Below are 23,477 nucleotides of genomic sequence, written 5' to 3' on the forward strand. Positions count from 1 at the left end.
AGTTTGACACCCGTGGTCTACGTGGACATCTATGGTGAAGCAATTGTGAGAACACTCAGACCAGATGTTTCCTTTCAAATACTGCCACATATATTGGGTGGAATAAGCTTCAACTGGGTATGTCATTGTGGTGGTCTCCTAATCCGTTCACATGAAGTGGTATTAAGAAATTTTCTCAGACATTTCAGCAGGGAGGAGGAACAAGTAGCTTCCAGATGTGGGGAATTATAATTCCCAGCAGCCCACCCAGCATAGCCAATTGATAAGAGATGTAATTCAACATATGGAAGTCCAGATGCTGCCCTCTGCTGCTCTAAACTGAGGGTTATTTTTCAAGGACTGACACCAACCTTAGCTCCAAACTATTAGATACACTAACTGAAAAGTAAAGAAAATAATACATTCATGCAGCTACAAGTTAAACAGTAGTGAGGTATTATATTTTAACAGAATGAATAATTGACAAGCGTTAAGAATATGAATAGCAGGGTGGGTTGTTTATTTTTTAAAAAAATTCAAATTAAAGTGTCTTCAGGGAATTTATTATTTAGAGAAAATAACTCTTTTGCTGTCTACAACCACAATATACAGAATATATTATTTTTTGTCTCTAAGTCAAATCATCTTCCTCCTCTGTACTGAGGATATAAGAAGTGTATTTTTTATGATACTGAAGTGAATTAAAAGCAATACTCTAGAGTAATTTGTTTAGAACTGAACAGAATGAAATAAATTTGAATGAGAAATACATTTGTGGTGTGTAAGCTATTCTTTGGTCATAAAACTTTCAGCACTGTAAAATTGAGCAGGGAGCGAACAGTAAATAACTACAAGGAACTGTGCCAAAGCTTTAGAAATGGCTCAAACTGATCTAGGTAATTCCAGAGATAATGCAATCCCATTATACCACCAAATCAGAGCAAGATTTAGAAAACAAAACTTTATTCTACCATAAGCTACAATAGGAAAAAACATAATTGGCTCTAATTTTTGGTATAATTTTTGTAAGCAAGCTAAATTGCTATGAAAGTTAACGTATATCAGGAATTTTAAGCAGCCATCCTTAGATTTGGGACCTGGATGTGATTGATTTTGCTGTGGTTGATTTGTAATTATTCTTGCAAATACCAAATTTGATGCATTATATTGAGCAATGTGTGTACACAGGGAAGAGGTATGTGGATGCCTGTTATGATTTTTGAGGAAGCTACTCAAGGTAGAAATATAAAATATTAACTTATTGGGTCTTCTCCATAAAATAAACCAATAAAGTTTAGGATGGCTAAATAATATTCCTCCCAAAATATCAAACAATTGCTCAGAATAAGACACTGGTCAACAATAAGTTGAAGTAAAATTAAAGATCTTTCTCAGACAACTCTCCAGACACTTGCTCTACCACAGGGGTGTCAAACTACTGGCTGGTGGGCCAGTTTCATCATACCAAAGCCATGCCCACCCCATTGTTGGCAATGCAAAAAGAGTCATGATACATCACGACACATCATGTGACATGGCAAGTTTGACACCCATGCTCTACCACAATCCTTCAAATTGTGAAGGGGTGGCTTTTTCAAAATGATCACTCTTATTTTTAATTTGGGCATGGGACAACAGTGGTTTTTCATGGCTCAGTACCAGATGAGAGAAGATTCAGACCTGAACAAATGTATGTTCTGAATTACTCTATTGCAGCTCATGAGCTGAACTTGGAAGGACCTATTGTATGTTCCAAATAGTTCCACTGCTAGGAAGAATCAAGGAATGTTTTGAAGGTAGCATAGTGGAAAGAGACTGAGTTACAAATCAGAAAGACCCTGAGTGGCATCTCATCCCTGCCATGACTGGATGAAGTAAATATGAGTGACCCACCATCAACCTCAGTACCCAGGATGTACTACAGTGTGGGAGGTAATGATGATTTGAGAGGTGTTTGGTGCTCTCTGAGCTTGGTTGTTTTTTTGAAGACGTTTCATTACCCAAATTAGGTAACATCATCAGTGCTAGTTGAAGATCACTAGTATTGATGACGTTACCTAGTTTGAGTAATGAAACATCTTCAAGGGAACAACCAAGACAGAGAGCACCAAGGACCCTTCATTTCAACCCGGAGCTACTAATATTCACCTTTCTTGATAATGCTGACTTCTTGGATGTGATGGCCCTTCCTAAAGAATTAAGGCCTCCCTGCAATGACCTTCATTTGACAAGAGAGGGTAGATACATTTCTGGAAAAAACTTTCAAAATTTCAATAAAGCCCTCCAAAGTTGAAATGATACTTTTCTTTCTAAATCGCAGTTTCTTTCAACTGTGAAACCCAGTAGAGCATAGAGTATTCAACTGGAGATACTGTGGCTTCTTGTCTCCATTGTAATAAAAGATAATAGACTAGAGTTTGAAAATAAATAACATGGGTTCAGCAATAGCAGCTGGAGATATATACAGCAACAGTAACATTGGCTATTATTTAACCATGAAACTACTGATTATGTATGATAATATAACTACATAAAATAGAACTGGTGACAAAATAATAAGCAGGATAATGAGGTTAGTGATAATAATGATACAGATGGCAATGGTAATTATAATGTGGAGAATAGTATTATCTGCCCTATTTATACCTTGGCCATGCCTATTATTGACTTATACATATTTCTGGTCCTTATGACAATTGTCAATCTTGAATGCAACCCCACTATATATTACTGCATTCATTATACTGAATATATCCTTGGTTTTCAGCGTTTTGTAACAGCTTCTGTGACATAATATAGATTGCTCTTGTAGCTATATTTTGCATTCTAAGAAGATCTATGTTGAAGTGAGAATCCAAGGAATATTATTTTTACTACTAGGTTGATCTGGGAAGAAAAGCAAGGAGAAAGATAATTTAGAGCCTTGGTGAAGCAGTGGGCTAATGCCTCCTTAAGTAACACCAGCTGCCTGCAATTAGTGCAGGTTCGCATCCCACCAGGCTCAAGGTTGACTCAGCCTTCCATCCTTCCGAGGTAGGTAAAATGAGGGCCCAGATTGTTGGGGGCAATTAAGCTGACTTTGTAATAATGCCGCTTAGGGGGTGTGTGAAAGCCCTAATAAGCAGGCATATACATAGAATGAAGGCTACTGCTAAGCTTGTAAGCCGCCCTGAGTCTTCGGAGAAGGGCGGGATATAAATGGAATTAAAATAAATAAATAAAAAATAAAAATATTGTAATAGAGTGATTAGAAGAACAAAGTGGTATTCAAATCCCAACTCAAGCCTGAATCTTATTGTGTGATTTAAAGTGCATAGGTTTGGTAGGTCAAAATAAAAAGAACCATAACTACTGTTGGAAAAAGTGACTGGAAATACAAATGGAATAAAATTTGTATGCATATTTAATGCCACACTTAATATTGATACATACAGTATATGTTGGAAAAGCTGAAGGATGACATTACGTGAGCTGTTACTGATTGGGTACTGATTGTGTTTGTGAACCATTATAGGAATGATATGGTCTGAATGCAAAGAAATCTGGGAAGAAGGCCCCCGTGAATATGCCATGCATCTTTGGAACTTGCTGGATTTTGGGATGCTGTCTATTTTTGTAGCTTCCTTTACTGCCAGATTCATGGCTTTTCTCAAAGCCTCAGAAGCACAACAATATGTGGATCTCTTTGTCCAAGACAATGACCTCAATAATGTCACCCTTCCTCCTCAGGTCGCCTACTTCACATATGGTAAGAAAGCGTTCTTTCTTAATTATTTTCAAATTGTGGTTAACATTGAAGAAATATCAATATGACTTGCACACAATCAGCCAGATCTTTAGACTGGATTTGGTATTTTTATCCACCCTTTATCTCAAGGAATCTGGGATAGGCAGATGTTGTTTGATGGTGTTAAAGTTATTGTTATAGGATGTAAGCTGTTTCAAGTATAGCTGCCTTTTGCAATTGATTGAAGATGATTTTGTCAATGCCTATGGTGTTCAAATGATGCTCCAGATGCATTGTGATTGTACCCAAGACATTTACTAATATTGATACTATCTTTGCTTTCTTTGAGCATAGCCACTTTACTTCTATTTGCAGGTCTTTGTATTGTGTGATTTTCTCCAGTTCTTTCTCTTTCGTTCTGCTGTTTCCAGGTAGTGCCATATTCAATATCCAAACATTTTTGTCTTTCTTATCGAGAATTGTTAAATCTGGAATGTTACCTGGCAGGTGCTTGTCTTTTTGAATTCTAAAGTCTCAGAGCACTTTAGCTTCTTCAATTCCTATTACTTTGTCTGTTTTGTAGTTCCAGCAATTCTTGCTTCCAAGCAAATTGTATTTTTTGCAGATGTGCAAATGCACCATTGTTGCTACTTTCTCATCCTGTTAGCAAGCAGCTAACAAGGTGGTCCACTGTTTCTTCAACTTCTTTGCATAGACAGCATTGGCAGTCTTTTGCTGTCTTCTCAACTCTGTTTTTGTATGTATATGTTCTTAAGACAAATTTGCTCTTGTGCAATTTGTTCTTGTGCAGCCAGAATTAGCCCTTCTGACTGTTTCTTCAACTTTCCTGGTCTTATTATCTGCTTTGCCAGCTAGGCCTTGTGTGTTTGTGTGTATGTGTGTGTGCACGCATATCCACGTCTGTGTACTAGGCATTTAATACTTTGTCTTGTCATGTCTTTTTTTCTATTCCTCATTTAGTCTTTCTTGTAGGCCAATTGATCTCATCAGATTACAGCTTCTAATCTGCTTGAATCCAATCCACTATTCCAACTGTGTATCTAATGATTACAATTGCCCAGGTATAATAATAATAATAATAATAATAATAATAATAATAATAATAATAATAATAATAATAATAATAGTAATAATAATAATAATAATAATAATAATAATAATAATAATAATAATAATAATAATAATAATAATAATAATAATAATAATAATGTTGGAAGGGACCTTGGAGGTCATCTAGTCCAACCCCCTGCTCAGGCAGGAAACCTTATACCATTTCAGGCAAATGGCTGTCCAGTCTCTTCTTAAAAACCTCCAGTGTTGGAGCATTCACCACCTCTGGAGGCAGGTTGTTCCACTGGTTAATTGTTCTAACTGCCTTGATGGTACTTCCTCCACTGAGTTTGGACTTTAAGATCTTCTTCACTCTCATGATGTATTCACATGCAACCTTCTTCTTGACCTCAGTGTGCTTGATGTTGTCAGCTTGAAAAATGTTCAGGTATTTGCAGTGATTGTCTTCATCCTGACTCTTGTTGTTGTTTCTATAGGGCATCTGGATTCCTTCAGTTTTCACTATTTTTTCCCTAATGACTGTAAGAGTGGCACATTTGTCCAGCCCAAATTTCACTGCAACATCTTTCAAATTGTTGTTGTTAGTTGCAAAGTCATGTCCAACCCATCACAACCCCATGGACAACGTTCCTCCAGGCCTTCCTGTCTTCTACCATCTTCTGGAGTCCATTTAAGCTCACGCCTACTGCTTCAGTGACTCCATCCAGCCATCTCATTCTCTGTCGTCCCCTTCTTCTCTTGCCCTCAATCTTTCCCAGCATTAGGCTCTTCTCCAGTGAGTCCTTCCTTCTCATTAGGTGGCCAAAGTATTTGAGTTTCAACTTCAGGATCTGGCCTTCTAAAGACCAGTCAGAGTTGATCTCCTCTAGGACTGATCGGTTTGATCTCCTTGCAGTCCAAGGGACTCGCAGGAGTCTTCTCCAGCACCATAGTTCAAAGGCTTCAATTCTTTGGTGCTCAGCCTTTCTTATGGTCCAACTTTCACAGCCATACATTGCAACTGGGAAGACGATAGCCTTGACTATACGCACTTTTGTTGGCAGGGAGATGTCTCTGCTTTTTAGTGTGCTGTCTAGATTTGCCATGGCTTTCCTCCCCAGGAGCAAATGTCTTTTAATTTCTTGGCTGCAGTCCCCATCTGTGGTGATCTTGGAGCCCAGGAAAATAAAATCTGTCACTACCTCCATTTCTTCCCCATCTACAAGAGCCTTGGTGGAGCAGTGGGCTAATGCCTCCTTAAGTAACACCAGCTGCCTGCAATTAGTGCAGGTTTGCATCCCACCAGGCTCAAGGTTGACTCAGCCTTCCATCCTTCCGAGGTAGGTAAAATAAGGACCCAGATTGTTGGGGGCAATTAAGCTGACTTTGTAATAATGCCGCTTGGGGGGGGATGTGAAAGCCCTAATAAGCAGGCATATACATAGAATGAAGGCTGCTGCTAAAGCTTGTAAGCCGCCCTGAGTCTTCGGAGAAGGACGGGATATAAATGGAATTAAAATTAAAAAAAAAATATCTGCCAGGAATTGAGAGGGCTGGATGCCATGATCTTGGTTTTTTTAATATTAAGATTCAAGTCTTTCAAATTATCTTTTGCAAATTAGAATATATAGTTCCATTTTTGGAAAGGTTTGCTTCATCTCTGGAATATTCAGAATTCAAATGCAGATTCCATTCAGTTGCATAAAAGTAAAACATCCTCAGTAAAGAGTTGAAAACAAATCTCTTAAACTTGGATAATGTTGAGATTTGGAAGTAACTTAAACATGAAGGCATCTAACTTGTTTTCTCAAAATAATAATAAAAAAAGACCTGGAGGTATTCATAGCTAGTCTTATGTACATTTCACAGGTCATAGCACATGTATCACTTTTGGAGCAGTGCCTCCTAGGCTATATATGGCAGGAAATAAAACATTCAGCTGATTGTAGCATGGCCAGCAAACTCAACAGTGAGTAGGGATGTGATTAAACCAAAAAAAATACCTAGATGATATTTCTTGATTAGGTATTCTTTGTATTTGCCTTGGATTGCTGCCGGATGCCATTTCCAATCCACCTTCTTGGAAAGAACATAAGATTGTGAATGTTAAAATCCCAAATGAAACCCCAAATTCATATTAGGAGCTTATTTGCAATGCATAGGGCATGTATCTATGAAGACAATATAAAAATTACAGCTGATCCAGAAAATAGTGATAGTGTTCTGGGCACAATGTGGTTTGTCCCTAATGAGCTACTGCTTTGCAAGCTTCTCTGGCTTCCACTTTTTATCTGAGTGCAATTCAAGATGCTATTTATCACCTTTAAAGCTCTAAATGGCACAGGGCCAGGGAATTTTCAGGACTGCTGCTTCCTGAAGATATCTGCTTGTTCCACTAGATCAGATAGGATGAATGGGCTTCATATTCCTTCCCTTAAATGGTGCCATCTAGCAGAACCTAGAAAACATGAGACAGGTGCCCCTGCCATGTGGAACATTCTTCCCACTGAGATCTCACAAACTCCTACCCCTTTTATAGTTTATTGAACTGCCCAAGCTTGTGATTTATACTGTAGAAGGCTATGAAAGTAGAATAAATAAATTCCTCACATTAAAGCCAAACCTAACTCATTTTATTTGTTTAAGTAATTTATGCGGACACCCATCTCAAATGCCCAACTTTGGGCTGCTAATACCTAAAGCAGGATTTAAAAAAACAATAAAATTATAAATGGCATATATAACAGCTAAGAAAAAACTATCCAACTACATAATTAATTAACATAACCACGATACGGGCTCAATATACAATGGAAACACAGCACTTTGGGATGCTAGTTATTTGGATATATGACATATAAGTGTTAGTTTGTGTTCCCAGCAGTTTATCCCACTTAATACATAACATTTGAATGCAGAATTGTGACTGCCAAGAATAGGAACTGGGAAGAAAGATAGAAGGGAAAATAATAAGTTGAGGGAGGTTTACAATACATTCCTCATGTTAGGCTTTGCAAATGGGATGCTGGAATGAGAGAAGGCAGTCATGTTTCCTTCACTGAGGACTGAAATTCAAGCATGGCTGTATCTAGCTTACACTAAACCTTAATTCCTGTAGCCCACTGCTTGGCATGCAGAAAGAATGTGACAGATTTGAGAAGCATTTGTGGAAGAAGAAGATGAATCCCACTTGTGGGTCCTCTCCTTTGCCAGGTGGGGTTCTGGTTCAATGAAATTGGACCACACCAAGTTAGAAGATTAATTTCTATCTCCTAGTCATAAATCTTATTTCCAGACAATGCTACATGAAGTCCTTCTTGTCTGATATGAGTTTGCCCAGTTTTGGTATGCTCTAAGTTCTTGGCAGCTCTGAATATTTTATTTCTTTACTTTCTCTTTTCTAATACAGGTAGTTCTTAATGTACAGTCACAACTAGGACTAGAACTTCTGTCATTAAACAATGAGATTGCTAAATGAGTCATGCCCAATTGTATGACATTTTTTGCAGTTGCAAAATACAGCGTTCCCCAGAGACTTTGCTTGTCAGAAACTCCCTGGGAAAGTTGTAAATGGTGATCATGTGACTCTGGTAAGCTGCAAATATTGTAAATACATGATGGTTGCCAAGCACCCATGTTTTGATCATGTGACTGCATGGACACTGTCATAACCCACTTTTTCCAGCACTACCACAACTTTGTATGTTCTTTAAACGAATGATCGTAAGTCAATAATTACCTGTAGGAATGGTCTAGTGATTACAAATACATGGAAGGCTTGAAATAAAGCTGCGCTAATAGGAGGTTGATGATAGACACACACACACACACGCACACACAAACAAACAAAATTTAAACCACCAGTCTGTTTTATTCTTTAAATGCTCAGCTGGCCTGAAATGTTCTGGTACCTCTCTCTGTCTCTCTCTTGCTTTCTCTCTGAGAGAAGATAATAAAAAAAGATTGCTAACATAAAATTCTTCCTGTTTTGCATAATGCTTGAGTAGGACAATATTGTTATAGTGAACTGCAAAAATACAGATCAGGGAGAGAGCATAATTGTTAAAATCCAATGCAATTGGAGCAATATTGATTTATATCGCTCAGACACTACTCAGAAGACTTTTCGGCAAAACTTCAGGAATGCAATTAGCAAAACATTTATCAAACAAATGGGACATGCTAATTCATTACACCCCCTTTATTTCCTCTGCTTCCTTTTCTTAAAAGCTGTTTGAAACTAATTTTTTTTATACATATCATACTGTGGTACTCATCTCCCTCTTGTGACACAACTGTATAATTACAGCTCTTGTGTACTGGAAATATAAGACTGAATTTATACTTTGTTCCAAGATTTAAAAAATTAAACAATATTTTATCATGAAACTATACATTTAGTTAATATTCTGCCAATATGACAGAATATGACAGATTCAATGCTTTTTTACTTTCTCCATGATTTTTATTTTAACATCTCCTTTCCATTTCTAATTCAATGTGGTATACCACCACTGTGATCCTGTCTCTGAAATTTGTGCATCCTTTTTTTTTTTTTTGCTTCTATTGAACTTTGCCTTGTTATCAATTCAGTTAAGGAGCTAAGTTTTTGAAGCTTTTTCAGGAGAATCTGAATCTGAACTGCTTGCCTATCATGAATACTTCATGTGTTTTTAAATGCTGCTTGTTTATGAAAATCATTCTGGCTGTTCACCTGTCAGAATTAGTAGCAGTAAAATTGTCTCTGTGTTAGGGCAATCAAGGAAAGCGAGAAAAGGGAACTACAAACATAAAGGTGACAGATGCAAACAGCTTCATGCACATAATAGTCAATATTCTGTATTCACACTTACAATCTCAAATATGAGTCCTTGACAAAAAATTTCTTTATTTCTTGAGAAGGAAGACTAAGGCAAAGTGTTTCCACAAAATATGAATGCTAAGAGAGGCTTCAAAGGAAGAAGGAGGTAGCACAACATACCTGCTATGCATGGGAACCAAGAATGTAGGGCAAGGTGTTGAAATGAACAGGGAAAAGGTTTTTTTAAAAAAAAATGATGTCAAAATGAAAGGCCAGCATAGGTTTTAATAAGTGGAAGCAAGCTGAAAGCCAGCAGCATGGTATCCATCTCAATAACCATCATTTTTCTTCAGAACAGCCACCCAACATATTTTTTTTGTAAAATAGTACACAGATTAAATTAATAAGAGGTAGGTGTTTATTTTCCTGAAACTTTAATCTACTGTACTTTTAAGAACAAAAACTGCTGTTTGTGATGTGATGTGACCAGCAATTTTATTCAATTATATTGCTGTTTACCATCAGTTAGTATCAAACAATACCTCAGCTGGCCAAGACTGTGTGGTTTATGGTTTGCCTAAAGAATAACCTATGTAAAATTCAGGTGATAATGTCTTGTTTGGAGATATTTATGCTTAGGGACAAAATTATTACTTGGACATTTTTCTTTATATTTGGTGTTGATTTGATTGCTTTTGTGTCATCAAGTCAGTCTTGATTCATAACCACACAGACAGAATTTCTCAAGGATTTTCTGGCTGCACCCTGACTCTTTAAATCTTTCAGTGGTTTACTCATCACTGTAATTGTGTTGATCCACCTTGCTCTTCATTTTCCTTTTAATTTTCCTAGTCTTATAGACTTCTCAAGAAAGCTAGGTTTTTGCATCGTGTGTCCAGAATAGAATACTTTGAGCCAATTTATTTCAATAGTCTCAAGGGAAAATTCTAGATTTATTTAATGATTCTATATATCCATGGAATTCTCAAGTGGCTTCTTTGACACCAGCATTCAAAAGCATTTATATTCTTTTTGTTTTGCTTCTTCAAAATATATTGCTTACATAATTCTGACTTTTATAGGTATATAAAAGAATTTGAATATTTTTCCATTATTGTTACTTCACCAAGTGCTAGCCTGCAACAAATGTTGACCTAGAGAGCAGTCTTTAATACCTACCATTTTAATTTTTGTAATTATCTGGTCTAAGTTGGATTACCTAACTTCAATCATTTATTTAATGTTCTTTATATTTACTCTTATTCTTGTTTTTTTTTAATGTAGCCTTCAACTATTGTCACTAGAGTTTGCAGATCATTTGCATTTTCAGCTATCAAGGTAGCATCATCAACAATGCTTTTTTCCCCAACACTCATTTTCTTTCAAACCAGCCTCCCTCAACCTATATTTAGCATATAAATTGAGCAGATAAAAGGAGAGTATAAAGCCTTGTCTCTTTCTTCTGCCAATTTGTTTTGCCATGTTCCATCCAGTCTGTGATTTCCAGTTTTATGTATTACACTTTTGTTTATGTTCCTCAGACACTCCATTTTTTATATAGCCAGAAACTAGATTTCTCTTTCCTAAAACTCCATGGTATCTATATTACTCCTGACTTGTTAACATCTTACTGCTGTATCAGCATATTTTTTTCTGTAGCCTGGCACATAGTTTCAATTTACCGTACTTTCATGGATATGAGCATGCTCTGCTATCAGCATAATGGCCATCAGATATATTTGGATGGTATCTTTAAGATATCCTGGGCACTGTGATCTGTCTTAGTTCTGCAACATTATTTACTGCTCCCCAAGGCTTGCTTCAATTATCCTTTCCCCTTGTTGCATGCAAAACAAAGAATTCACTTATTAGAGAAAAAGATGCTGCAATTTTTTAAATATAATATTTTATTGATTTTCTAATTTTACAATTAAACATTTGAAAAGCAACATGGTGACTAGGTAATCAATGATTCCATAACATACATAAATCTTTAACACAAATCTCAAGTTACAACATCAGATATTTCCTCTCTTTATCCTTTATCTACTATCCATATTGAATTAATGTAATTCTTATTGTTATCAACTAAGTAAAACCCTCTTTGTTACATTTATCAATAATTTTGAACTTATACATATCTTAATTGTGTTTACATTCAATCTTATATACATCAATGTCCTGTTGTAGCTTTTCCCCCAGGCTTTAATTTCCCCTCAATATTCAACTTAACATTTGGTATGTTATAGTTTCTAAGCTTTAGGTAAGTAGAGTTTTCCTTATCTCAACTTCTACATTTTCCCCTTTTTATAACAAAATCTAATATTCTAAATATATATCTTAATTATTTGCATATAATCTTATTCTATTTTCCAAAATGTCTCTTTTTTCACCATATTAAACCAAAATCTATTAATTACACATCTCACCTATTCAGTTATAATATTACTTTATTTTCTAAAAAAAATCTATATTCCACCATCTTCAACCTTCTAATCAATAGTATAAAATCCCACCATATAAATCAAAATCCTGGTTTCTTTCAGCCTTACTCTGGCTTTTTTCCTTTGCCAACTAACCATCCATGTCAATACTTTTAATTCATCAAACAGTTCTCCCTCTATAATTACATTTTTTTTGGAAGAACTAGCCCCATTATATTTCTTTGATCGCCTCCCCATTATTCCAGTTTCCCACAGTTGTCCTAATAAGTTTATCTTCCATTCAGTCTGTTCTTCTTCCTTTTCCTCAAGTTCCTTCTGATTTATGAAAAAAACAACTTTTCCATTTTCAATGTTGTCGCTCTCTTTTCTAATTTCCCCGTTGGCTGGATCTGTTGGTCAGTTGGGTCCTCTGACTTAATATTTGGTTGTTCCATTTCTCCTGTTGCTTTCTGCATTGTTGGGTCTTAAGTAGCCAAAATCTGGCTCTGTATATTTAAGCTGGCATCTTGTTCCTTTATGTTGCCTCTTATTTTGTTACATGCTGAAACAATGGTTTCATGTATTGATTTCAACATAGAAAGGATTTTTTCCTCATCTTCATCCATATTCTCTTGATAATGTATTAAATTAAGGATTTTAAAATCAAATGTTAAAAATAGTTTTTGTAGCTAGATGTGTGATATCTATTTCACATGTTGCGGATAGTCTTATAGTGAAAATTATTTGGCAGGTAAGAATTCGTAGTATTCCAAGGTATTCCATCATCTCATGTAGTAACAAAGACTTTTATGTAAAGAAATAGGAAAACAATTTCCCACATATTATTCTGAAAGTCAATAAAGGTTTATCTTCATAGTTCAAACAGGCCAAATAAACTTCCTTGCAGTTCCTTCTTTACAGCTGTGTTTCTCACAGGTGGTATGTCAAGGTCGAGAGGGATTTTTCTCATTTCTGGGCTTCCAGCCAAGTCTCTTTTAGTCAATAACAAGTTGTAATAGCATATTTTATCACAAGATGCCATTTAAAACTTTTTAAGTCCCGAATTTTAACAATAGTTTTTCAAGGTTTATTTCTTTTCTTTTTAAATAAAGCCTATATCTCCAGCAAGAATAGGAAAACTTTTAGTTTCCAAATTTCAAAGGTATGTGCATCTAATTAACTTAGAATTGTTCTTATAATTGCTCTTTTTCCCTAAGTAGTCAATCACCGCTGTTCTTAGAGGGTGGGGTAAGAATTCCCTTCCCTCTATACTCACAGGGGGAGAAATACTTTGGGCAGTTTTTGCAGGAAAAATATTTAAAGTCTTAAAGAGAAGATCATATCTCACCCAGTTTCATCTGCGTTGCTTTAAAGATACTTGGTTGTAGTTTTGACTTCAGCTGTCAGCAACTTAATGACGAACCATATTGCTATGGACGGTCTTTTCCCTACCAGTTTGGAGAGCTGCCACCCTTCTGTGATCAATCAGGGGTCCTCTCCTTGCTCATCGCCCCTACAGGGCAACTTTCAATCCTTTGCAGGGTCACCCAGCGGGATAAAACCGGACACTAAAGACAGAGCTCACCTCCATGCGTCCGCCAGTGCCGCAATGGCAAACCAGAAGCCCCAAGATGCTGCAAATTTTAAAGGGATAAAATATGGGAAGGAATTACTGTCAGTGACATCTTTAAGAGCTGTGGTGGTGCAGTGGTTAGAATGCAGCATTGCAGGCTGATTCTGCCCACTGCCAGGAGTTCGATCTTGACCTGCTCAAGGTTGACTCAGCCTTCTATCCTTCTGAAGATGATAAAATGAGAATCCAGATTGTTGCAAGCAATATGCTGACATTTGTAAACTGCCCAGAGAGTGCTATAAAGCACTATAGAGTGGTATATAAGTGGTATAAATGCTATTGCTATTACTATCTTTACCTGAAAATGAAGTCCATTTTGCTTTCACTGGCTCCTATTTATGTAAGAAGGACTCATCTGTGGTAGTTTCCAGCAAACAATGCTCCCCTCTCAAACCAGTGTTCATATGAACATAGCACAGGCTGCTTTCTTATTCCACTTTGTTTTCTAAGTTGTTAGGTAGTGGAGAACCTGTAAATTCTGCTCTGCCCCAAGAAAAAGATATGTTGCTTTTCAGTCAACTTTGAGCCCTGTGGATAAGATGGACCCATCCAGACAGCTTTAATTAGGTGATTTCCCATCACTTTCTTTGTGATGTTTTCCTCAACTTCTCTAGCTAGCCTACATCCCTTGGATTCTCTGGCATCTCTTATCCAAGCACTAACCAGGCTACCTCTGCTCACAGCCTAGACAAGGTCAGTCAGGTGAGATTACCCATGAGGCTATACTCATAAAGCAGATGTTCTATCACTATCTTTTCCTCAGGGCTTTTTTTCTCATAGAACACTCAGAATGGAGTTCCGGCACCTTTTTTGGAGGGAACATTGTAGGGTAGGCAAGGCAGGTCGTATGACATGTGAGTTCCGGCACCTTTTTCTTTTACAAAAAAAGCACTGCTTTTCCTTATAAATAACGTACCCTCAAATCAATTTTTAAACCTGTGGCCCTTGTGCCTTGATGCTCCTATTGCTTCAGGCAGGATAGAAATGGCATTTATCTTTTATTTTAATGCTACTCATAGTGCCAAAGGAGGCCAGAGACTGTGTACAAAACAACCCTCTTCGAGCTAAAATTATATTTAATTCTAGAGAAACAGTAAATAGATCAATCAACAATAAAATTACCAATCCTATCATCAGACCATAACATTGCAATAATTGAGACAAACTTCATTTTTACTAGCACTGATGATGCTACATACTGTAGTTGGGCAATGAAACGTCTGCAAGAAAACAACCAAGTTCAGAGACCACTAAGGACCCCTCACTTTATAATGTAACAGTTTGGTCCTGGAATACTTCTTGATCTTACAAATGTTTGGGTAAATAGCAATAGCACTTAGACGTATATACCACTTCATAGTGCTTTAGAGCTCTCTGTAAGAGATTTACAGAGTCAGCATATTGCCCCCAACAATCTTGGCCCTCATTTTACTGACCTTGGAAGGATGGAAGGCTGAGTCAGTCTTGAGCCAGTGAGGATCAAACTGCTGCAATAGTGCATTCTAACCACTGCACCATCACGGCTCCTATAGGCAAGCCTTGAGTTGTCTATAATAAAATAGGCAGAGTTGGAGGACAGATGCCATCAAAAAGGCCCTACTCCTAGCCATCCAAAGGTGAGCTAAACCTATTAGTGAGTCTACAAGCAGAACCCCAGCTGATGTTGTGAGTAGTATTGCAGAGACTATTTTTCCAGCCCTTTGATCCCAAGCTTTTTAGGCATGGATATGGCTACTGCCAAATTCTAATTTGGAAAACAATTAGATCTGGCAGGATTTTAAAAGTTTCATAATGGTGGCTGGTCTCTATGGCATGAAACTAATACCATCACTATGCCAGGAAACTAATTCTTCTGGAAATGAATATGGGCTTTCATAGCAGCATGAAAATTAGCCTCAAAATCCTTGATTCAAAATGTGTCTTTTTCAAGCATAGAAAAGAAAAAAAAAGCAAGGTGTTACAAACTGTTTAAAATGCACTAGCTGCATTTTAAAAATCTTGTACCCAGAGAATTTGTATTGAAAATTTTGTAGCTGAGAAATCTTCAGGATTAAAAAAAAATGAAATAGGTAATTTGCATTGATGAAAAAGTTATCAGGCAATTTATGCTATGACTTACAAACATCATGAAATGTTGCAAATATAAACAGTTACATCATTTATGTAAAAAAAAAGTAGAAAACTCATTAGGAAAATTGCCCTTCAAATACAGATTAGAAAACAGATCAGGCTTTTAGCAATTTAAATTCCTTAACACTGTCACTTTCTGTCATCTATTTGCACTAGATAGAACTGCCATGGATACCACCCAACCACTTTCTGACCTGAGTCTCAAAAATGTTGGATTTTCTAACCAATATTCATGCAAGTGCACATTGCGCCTCCCAGCCAATTATACTAACTTCTGATTCTATACACGCATAAATTAAAAGGGCAGAGGTCAGAGCTGAGGAAATTGAATTTTCTTCTGAACATAGATATGCAAGAATATTATACAGCTACCAGATTTTTCAGGGGACTGGCATGTAGTTGCACTGAAATATTTGTTGATAAAGAGTGATGATTTCATAAGAAAAGAACATGCATATAGTCAGTGATTTAGCAACATATACTGTACTAATGTTGATTAAATTGTCCTTTACAAGATGTCCCCAATTACTTATGAGTATACTAGTATAGCTTGTGCAGGATTCTGCGCACAGATCTTCACAATATCTTCTTGCCTTAAGAGAATAACCGAGTTGGAAGGGACCTTGGAGGTCTTCTAGTCCAACCCTCTGCTCAAGCAGGAAACCCTATACCAATGGTTCTCAACCTTTTCTTCCCCACAGACCCCTCTTAAATGAGCTGAAATTTAAATCATAACATTTCTTCAAGCCTTCACTGACCCCCTGTGACAGCATCGTGCCTCCACCAGAGGTCTGTGGACCACCAGTTGAGAACTACTGCCCTATACCGTTTTACACAAATGATTGCCCAATCTCTTCTTAAAAACAGTGTTGGAGCACTGGAGGAAGATTGTTCCACTGATTAATTGTTCTCACTGTCAGGAAAATTTTCCTTAGTTCTAGGTTGTTTCTCTCCTTGATTAGTTTCCATCCGTTGCTTCTTGTTCTGCCTTCAGGTGTTTTGGAGAATAAGTTGACTCCCTCTTCTTTGGGGCAGCCCCTGAGATATTGGAACACTGCTACCATGTCCCCCCTCACCCTTCTCTTCATTAAACTAGACATACCAAATTCCTGCAACCATTCTTCAGTTCCCTAATTATTTTTGTTGTTCTTCTCTGTTCTTTTTCTAGAGTCTTGACATCTTTTTTATATTGTGATGACTAAAACTGGATGCAATATTCCAAGTGTGGTCTTACTAAGGCATTGTCAAGTGGCACTAACATTTCATGCGATTTTGATTCCATGTTAATGCAGCCTAGGTCTTTGTTGCCTTTTTTTTGGCAGCTACAGCACACTGCTGGCTCATATTTAAGTGATTGTCCACTAGGACTCCAAGATCCTTCTCATAATTACTATCATACTGAGTCAGGTTCCACCTATTCTATACCTGCGCATTTGGATTTTCTAGCCTAAATGTAAAACCTTACTTTTCTCACCATTTGATTTCATTTTGTTACATAGGATCCAGTGTTCAAGTCTGTCAAGATCCTTCTTTGTCTCAAACTATCTTTTGAAGTGTTGGCTATTTCTACCAGCTTGGTGTCATCTGCAAATTTGATGAGTTACCCTTCTATCCCCTCATCTAAATCATTTATAAATATATTGAAGAATGCTGGGTAAGACAGAGCCTTGTGGTACCCCACTGCATACTTCTCTCCATGTAGATACAGTTCTATTGAGTGTGGTTGGTCAACCAGTTATGAATCCATCTGGCAGTGATGCTGTTTTACCTACATTTTTTTTTCTTATTAAGTAGTAGTTGTGATTTATCAAATCCCTTACTGAAGTCCAAGTAAATTATATCCACAGCATTTTGCTAGTCCACTGATTTGTTACATTGTCAAAGAATGCAATAAGATTTATCTCACATGATCTGTTTTTGATAAATCCATGTTGGCTTCTGTTTATTACTTTATTTGCCTGTAGGTGTCCACAGATAGATTACTTGATTATCTTTTCCAAAATCTTCCGAGGTATTGATATTAGGCTGATAGGTCTGTAGTTTCATGGTTCCATCTTTTTTTCCTTTTTTGAAGACGAGAACTACATCAGCTCTTTTCTAGTCATCTGGTAGTTGCCTGGTGCTCCAGGATCTTTGAAAGATATGGTTCAGTGGCCTTTCTTCACGGGCCTCCATTTAGAGAAATCTACTTTGCAAAAAAGAATCTTTGTCTACACAGCTGAATATGTAGATGTTCTGTATGAGCAAGAACCTAGCATTTTCTAAATGCCCTGTTTAATGGGTAGCCTAAGCAGAAAGTTTTTCTTTCCTGAGCTTCACACAGTGACCTTAAGAACCGATAGCAGGACTGGAAGAAGGAAGAACTGCCAACTATAGAGGAATGGACTTTAAAAGTTTCTAACCTGGCGGAAATGGCAAAGATTTCGGCGTATTTGAAAGACCATTCTCAACAACGATATATCGTGGAGTGGAAAAAATGGATTGATTACATCCAGAATAAATATGGGACTAAAAAGTTTCATTTAGCATTTGAATAAGTATTGATGTGACATTTATATTGCTTGTAATAATTTTATAAGAGCTAAAGTGCGATAGACCTAATAGTTTATTGTTGTTAGCATATGGTAGCTTATGATTGTTTTTTTTACTTTTATACCTTGTATTTAGCTCTGGGAAGTCGGGGAGGGGGGGAAGGGGAGGGGGGAGGGTTGGGTTGGGTTGGGTAGGGGGGGTGGGGGTGGGGAGGGGTTGTTTTGTTAAAGATAAAATGTATTGAAAAACTTTTCAATAAAAAAAAGAACCGATAGCAGGAAGTGTCTGATGTGATTAATGTCAAGACAAAGGTGATTCAGCACAACAAGCCCAACTAACCTTTGAATATTTAGGAACTCAAAGGAAGCTGGTGGTTGTTTCTGAAACTAAGAAGACAATGACAGATACTGCTTTAGTGAAACAATCAGAATGATGATGAAACCATATTAATATAAATAAAATAAATATATTATTTATTCATTTACTTAAAATAATAACTGTAGCTTCACATGCTTTCCAGAGGTTTTTGGGGTAGGTTGTAATCCAAGAGATAAAATAACAGAGTAAAACAAGTAAAAGAAACAATGACTTAATTTAAACTATTCAGTCATTATGGAAAATATAATATAAGAAGGATTAAGATCCAAAATCTTGGAAACCAGTTTGGATATTATTCATCAGATGTATTGGTGACCTATAAGCCAAAATTCTGGATTCATGGAGATGCATTAACTTGGTGTTTGTTTGTTTGTTTGTTTGTTTGTTTGTTTGTTTGTTTGTTTAAAATATAAACAGTTTCAGGCAACTTTAACTCAAGCAGTACAACTCAAGCAACTTTAACACAAAGCTAGATCAATATAGTCTTAGTGACAATTACAAAGAAATAAAGAAAGAATTCAGCAAGATATTTCACAGCAGGTAGATCAGAGATTTCTGCTCTTTAATCTACATTGGATGAAGCCCTTTATATTCCTTGGGAATCTTACAATTCTAACTTTGTAAGAGGGGAAGAAAGAAGAGGAAGAGTTAATCCAAAATATCCAGAAACAGAGGACAAGGATGAAATCGAGACTCATCAATAACATCTATAGTAAGAACTCCATCAGTAAGAAGATATAGTGTCTTTCTTCTTCAGTCTTCCTTTCACCATCTCCCTCCTCCCATTTTTGATTTGGATCTTCATTATTAATTATATATATTTTGCCTATTGTGTTTTCTTTTAGCCAGGAGCAAATGGCTTCCTTCAGATCCTCAGATCATATCAGAAGGATTATATGCAATAGCGGTGGTACTCAGTTTCTCAAGGATTGCTTACATTCTCCCAGCCAATGAAAGCTTTGGTCCTCTCCAGATTTCTTTGGGAAGAACTGTGAAAGACATCTTCAAGTTCATGGTCATCTTTATCATGGTGTTTCTCGCCTTCATGATTGGAATGTTCAACCTTTACTCATACTACCTAGGTGCAAAATATAACCCAGCATTTACAACGTGAGTATCTACAGCATGGGTTTTGACTCCCCAGACTGCTGTTTTCTGTATTATATAGAATTACAGACTATATGTATTCCTGCATTGTTTGGAACATTATTGTGGGTAATATCCAGTTTATTTTGGACTCAACACATTACAAGCCAACTCCTCTATCTAGATCAGACCAATTCATGTCACTCAGTTCAGCTAGCATATATAGTTTGATGTTTATATATTAAACATCAGCAAACATCAAAACAGTTTAATTGATAAAACGAGATCAAAGGAACACAAAACAAGGAGGCATAAATAGTACCAACCATTATATCTTCTTTCTATCTATCTATCTATCTATCTATCTATCTATCTATCTATCTATCTATCTATCTATCTATCTATCATCTATCTATCTATCTATCTATCTATCTATCTATCTATCTATCTATCTATCTATCTATCTATCTGTCTGTCTGTCTGTCTGTCTATCAATCTATCTATCTATCTATCTGTCTGCCTGCCTGCCTGCCTGCCTGCCTGCCTGCCTGCCTGCCTGTCTGTCTGTCTGTCTGTCTGTCTGTCTGTCTGTCTGTCTGTCTGTCTATCTATCTATCTATCTACCTACCTACCTACCTACCTACCTACCTATCTATCTATCTATCTATCTATCTATCTATCTATCTATCTATCTATCTATCTATCTATCTATCTATCTATATCTCAAAAGGCAAAGAAACACCGTTGTAGGAAATTTTCAGTGCCAATCCTAAAGGAAGATAGCAGCAGCAGACTAGAGATGGAAAATAGGGTACCAGATGATATATCCTGCACCATTAAAGAAACAATTTGGTGGACAGAGATGATATATCCTAATATGCATATCCTTTTCAGATATCAAATGTTATACCATTTTACTGTTAATCAGGTATTCCATAGTACTTCAAGGAAAGCTATAACATTTTGAGAATGAGGGAATTATTTACCCCAGGGCTTGAGATATATAATATAATGCAATGCAATGCAATGCAATGTAATAACATAACAACATAATGTAATGTAATGTAGTGCAATACAATACAATACAATACAATACAATACAATACAATACAATACAATACAATACAATACAATACAATACAATAATATAACATAATAAAATATATAAAACAAATACATAACGTAACGTAATGTATTAGCACAGCAAAAGTCATTTTTCAATGAAGGTGCTTAACAAAAGCTGCATGCCATTGCTGATATATCTATTTCTATCTTTCTCCAAACCATTATTCCATCTATTGCAGAATAATTTGCAGTGCCCATCTATATGGCAGGTCAGTTTTCTCACTGGCTGATGTTTTTTGCAACTTATAGGATCAGCCACATGGCCCTTAGAGGGAACTTAGATCCAACCTCATCATTAAAAAGTTTTTTAAAAAGAAAATGCTCACAAAGCCAGCAAACCTTACAAAATCTCTGTGTTCTTGCAAAAGCACAGTGTGAGCGTGCATTATGATATGCTTTAGGTTGTTCAGCACTGATTATAGAATATTTGGAGTTAAATCTTTTACAAAAGTTGAAAAGTGACAAACTTGTAGCTGGCTGTGAAGAAGGTGATGACCTCTACGCCAACACAAGTCTATAGGACTTTGCTGTAATGAATTCAATAGATCATAATCACATGAAATACCTTAAAATTTTATTTTAAGGGAAGGAAGGAGGGAAGAGAGCTATTTGGAATTGGCCTCCCATCTATTTATATCTTGACTAGGTCGCCCCTTATTTTGTACTATATAAATGCAACTGCCAGTGTATGCCTACATATAAGGCAAGGGTTTCCACGACAGTGCCATGCCTTGAAAAAAGGCAGCATCAGACTTTCAGCAGCCAATATGCCCTTAATTGATTCTCCAGTGTGCACGTATTCTTTCTGACAGCTGTTGCAAGTGGAAAATAGCATCTAATCCTGTAATTAAAGACTGCTCCCTAAAGAAGATGCCTAAGAGAGCAGATTTGCAGTTACAACTGTCATTTTGTGGGGGGGAGGACTTCTTATTGCTGCAGTTCATCATTCTGGAAATGGTTTGGGGAATTCCAGTTTGCATGTATGGCAACCTGATTTCTGGTCATTAAGTAATTAAGTATAAAACAACAAATATAGTCTGTGAGGACTTCTTTGCTTTCTTTTATGGTCAAGAAGTATCATATCAACAACTTTGTTCCTGGAATTTGCACACATAACTTTATATTCTGGATGAGAAATAACAGAGACATGTCTCCTGAAACATAAAGTTCTATATATATATTGTGTAGTGGGTCCGACGCAAGAGAGACGCCAGCCGGTGTGTGAGTTCAGCTCTTTATTGGAAGGGGAAGTGAACTGAGGAATGAGGGCTACCTGGCCTCCTTATATACCAGGCCAGGTAAGCTAACAGCCAATGGGGTTGGCCCTAGGTTTCCCGCCGAAACTGTCCAGGCCAACGCCCCCTGATGGCTGTTGCTATGCAGATGCCTGCATACATAACAATATACATTACATAATTTCCAAAGAGAAAGATAGATAGGCATTAGTTTAGATTTTGCTCAGTTTACTAGACCTTGCAAAAACTTCATTTTCATCACTTGGCTTGTTTGTCACCCTGATATCTTTTCCACACCCCATTAGAAAACACCAGCATGCATGCATATTTAAATATTTAAAATTAAATATGTATATTTAATTTTTTAAATATGTTTCCATCTATTTCTGATATTTGATTTGATATTCATGACATCAGATAATTTGGAACAAATGAACAATAGCATCATTATGGAGCGGAAATATCCATGATTTTAATATAGTCTACAAGAATTTAATCCTAAATAAAAACAGAACCAGGGATCATATATTAGAATTTGGAATTACTTGTTAGGCAAAAAATAATGTTAAATATCTCTGACATAGGATTAAACTGTCTGAAATCTGTGGAAATCAATGGTTTATGTGTACCTTATTTGGTATGAAATGGACACTAGAATAATATATGCTAAGCTAAGACAGAATAGCAAGAATAACCACGATCAGCATGCCTTTAGGATGCTCAGAGATATTTCTGGAAAAAGTAATTTCTTTGTAATATGTCTCGGCATCCAGAGGTCTATCTTACAATCCCCAAATGACCACACAGATTAGCCAGCGGAGGCTTATCCAAAATAATAATTGAATATGAGTAACATCATTCTTGCTTGAATAGCCTTTATTGAGGTTATTGACCTGTATATAGTTTTACAACCTATAATAGACTTCAAATAAAAATATAGTTCCTATATAGTGACAATAAATAAAGGTATATCGTAATAGTATATACTACTATATATACTATATAATAGCATATACTATTACGATATATAATAGAAAATAAGAAGACAGTAAAAAAATAGAAGCTAAAAAACTGATTATCATCAAATATGATAAAGTACCATTTTTTTCTTCTGTTCAATTGTGTCCAATTTTCGCAGGGCAGCAGTTTTCTTGGCAAGGTTTTTCAGAAGTGGTTTGCCATTTCCTCCTTCCTAAGACTGAAAAAAAGTGATTGGCCCAAGTTCACCCAGTGAACTTTGTGCCCAAAACAAGACTAGAACTCACTGTTTCCCAGTTTCTAGCCCGATGCCTTAACTGGCTCTCGATATGCCTATAAAACACCTTAATTAATAGAATCCCTAAGCATTAAAGTATGA

At 36.5% G+C, this 23,477-nt stretch overlaps 1 protein-coding gene across 2 annotated transcripts in view; it reads left to right on the forward strand.

Moving 5' to 3' along the window:
• The window catches only part of TRPC7 (transient receptor potential cation channel subfamily C member 7), a gene marked incomplete at both ends in the record, with an annotated part of 187,772 nt that overhangs the window by 132,825 nt on the left and 31,470 nt on the right, over positions 1-23,477 (forward strand). For both annotated transcript variants that reach the window (XM_083351734.1, XM_083351735.1), the window contains 2 exons: positions 3,494-3,727; positions 19,520-19,784. In XM_083351734.1, coding sequence (XP_083207860.1) covers positions 3,494-3,727; positions 19,520-19,784 — 499 coding nt within the window. The remainder of the gene's footprint in view (positions 1-3,493; positions 3,728-19,519; positions 19,785-23,477) is intronic.

Source organism: Vipera ursinii (assembly GCF_947247035.1).
Source record: "Vipera ursinii genome assembly, chromosome: 2".
Taxonomy (NCBI): Eukaryota; Metazoa; Chordata; class Lepidosauria; order Squamata; family Viperidae; genus Vipera; species Vipera ursinii.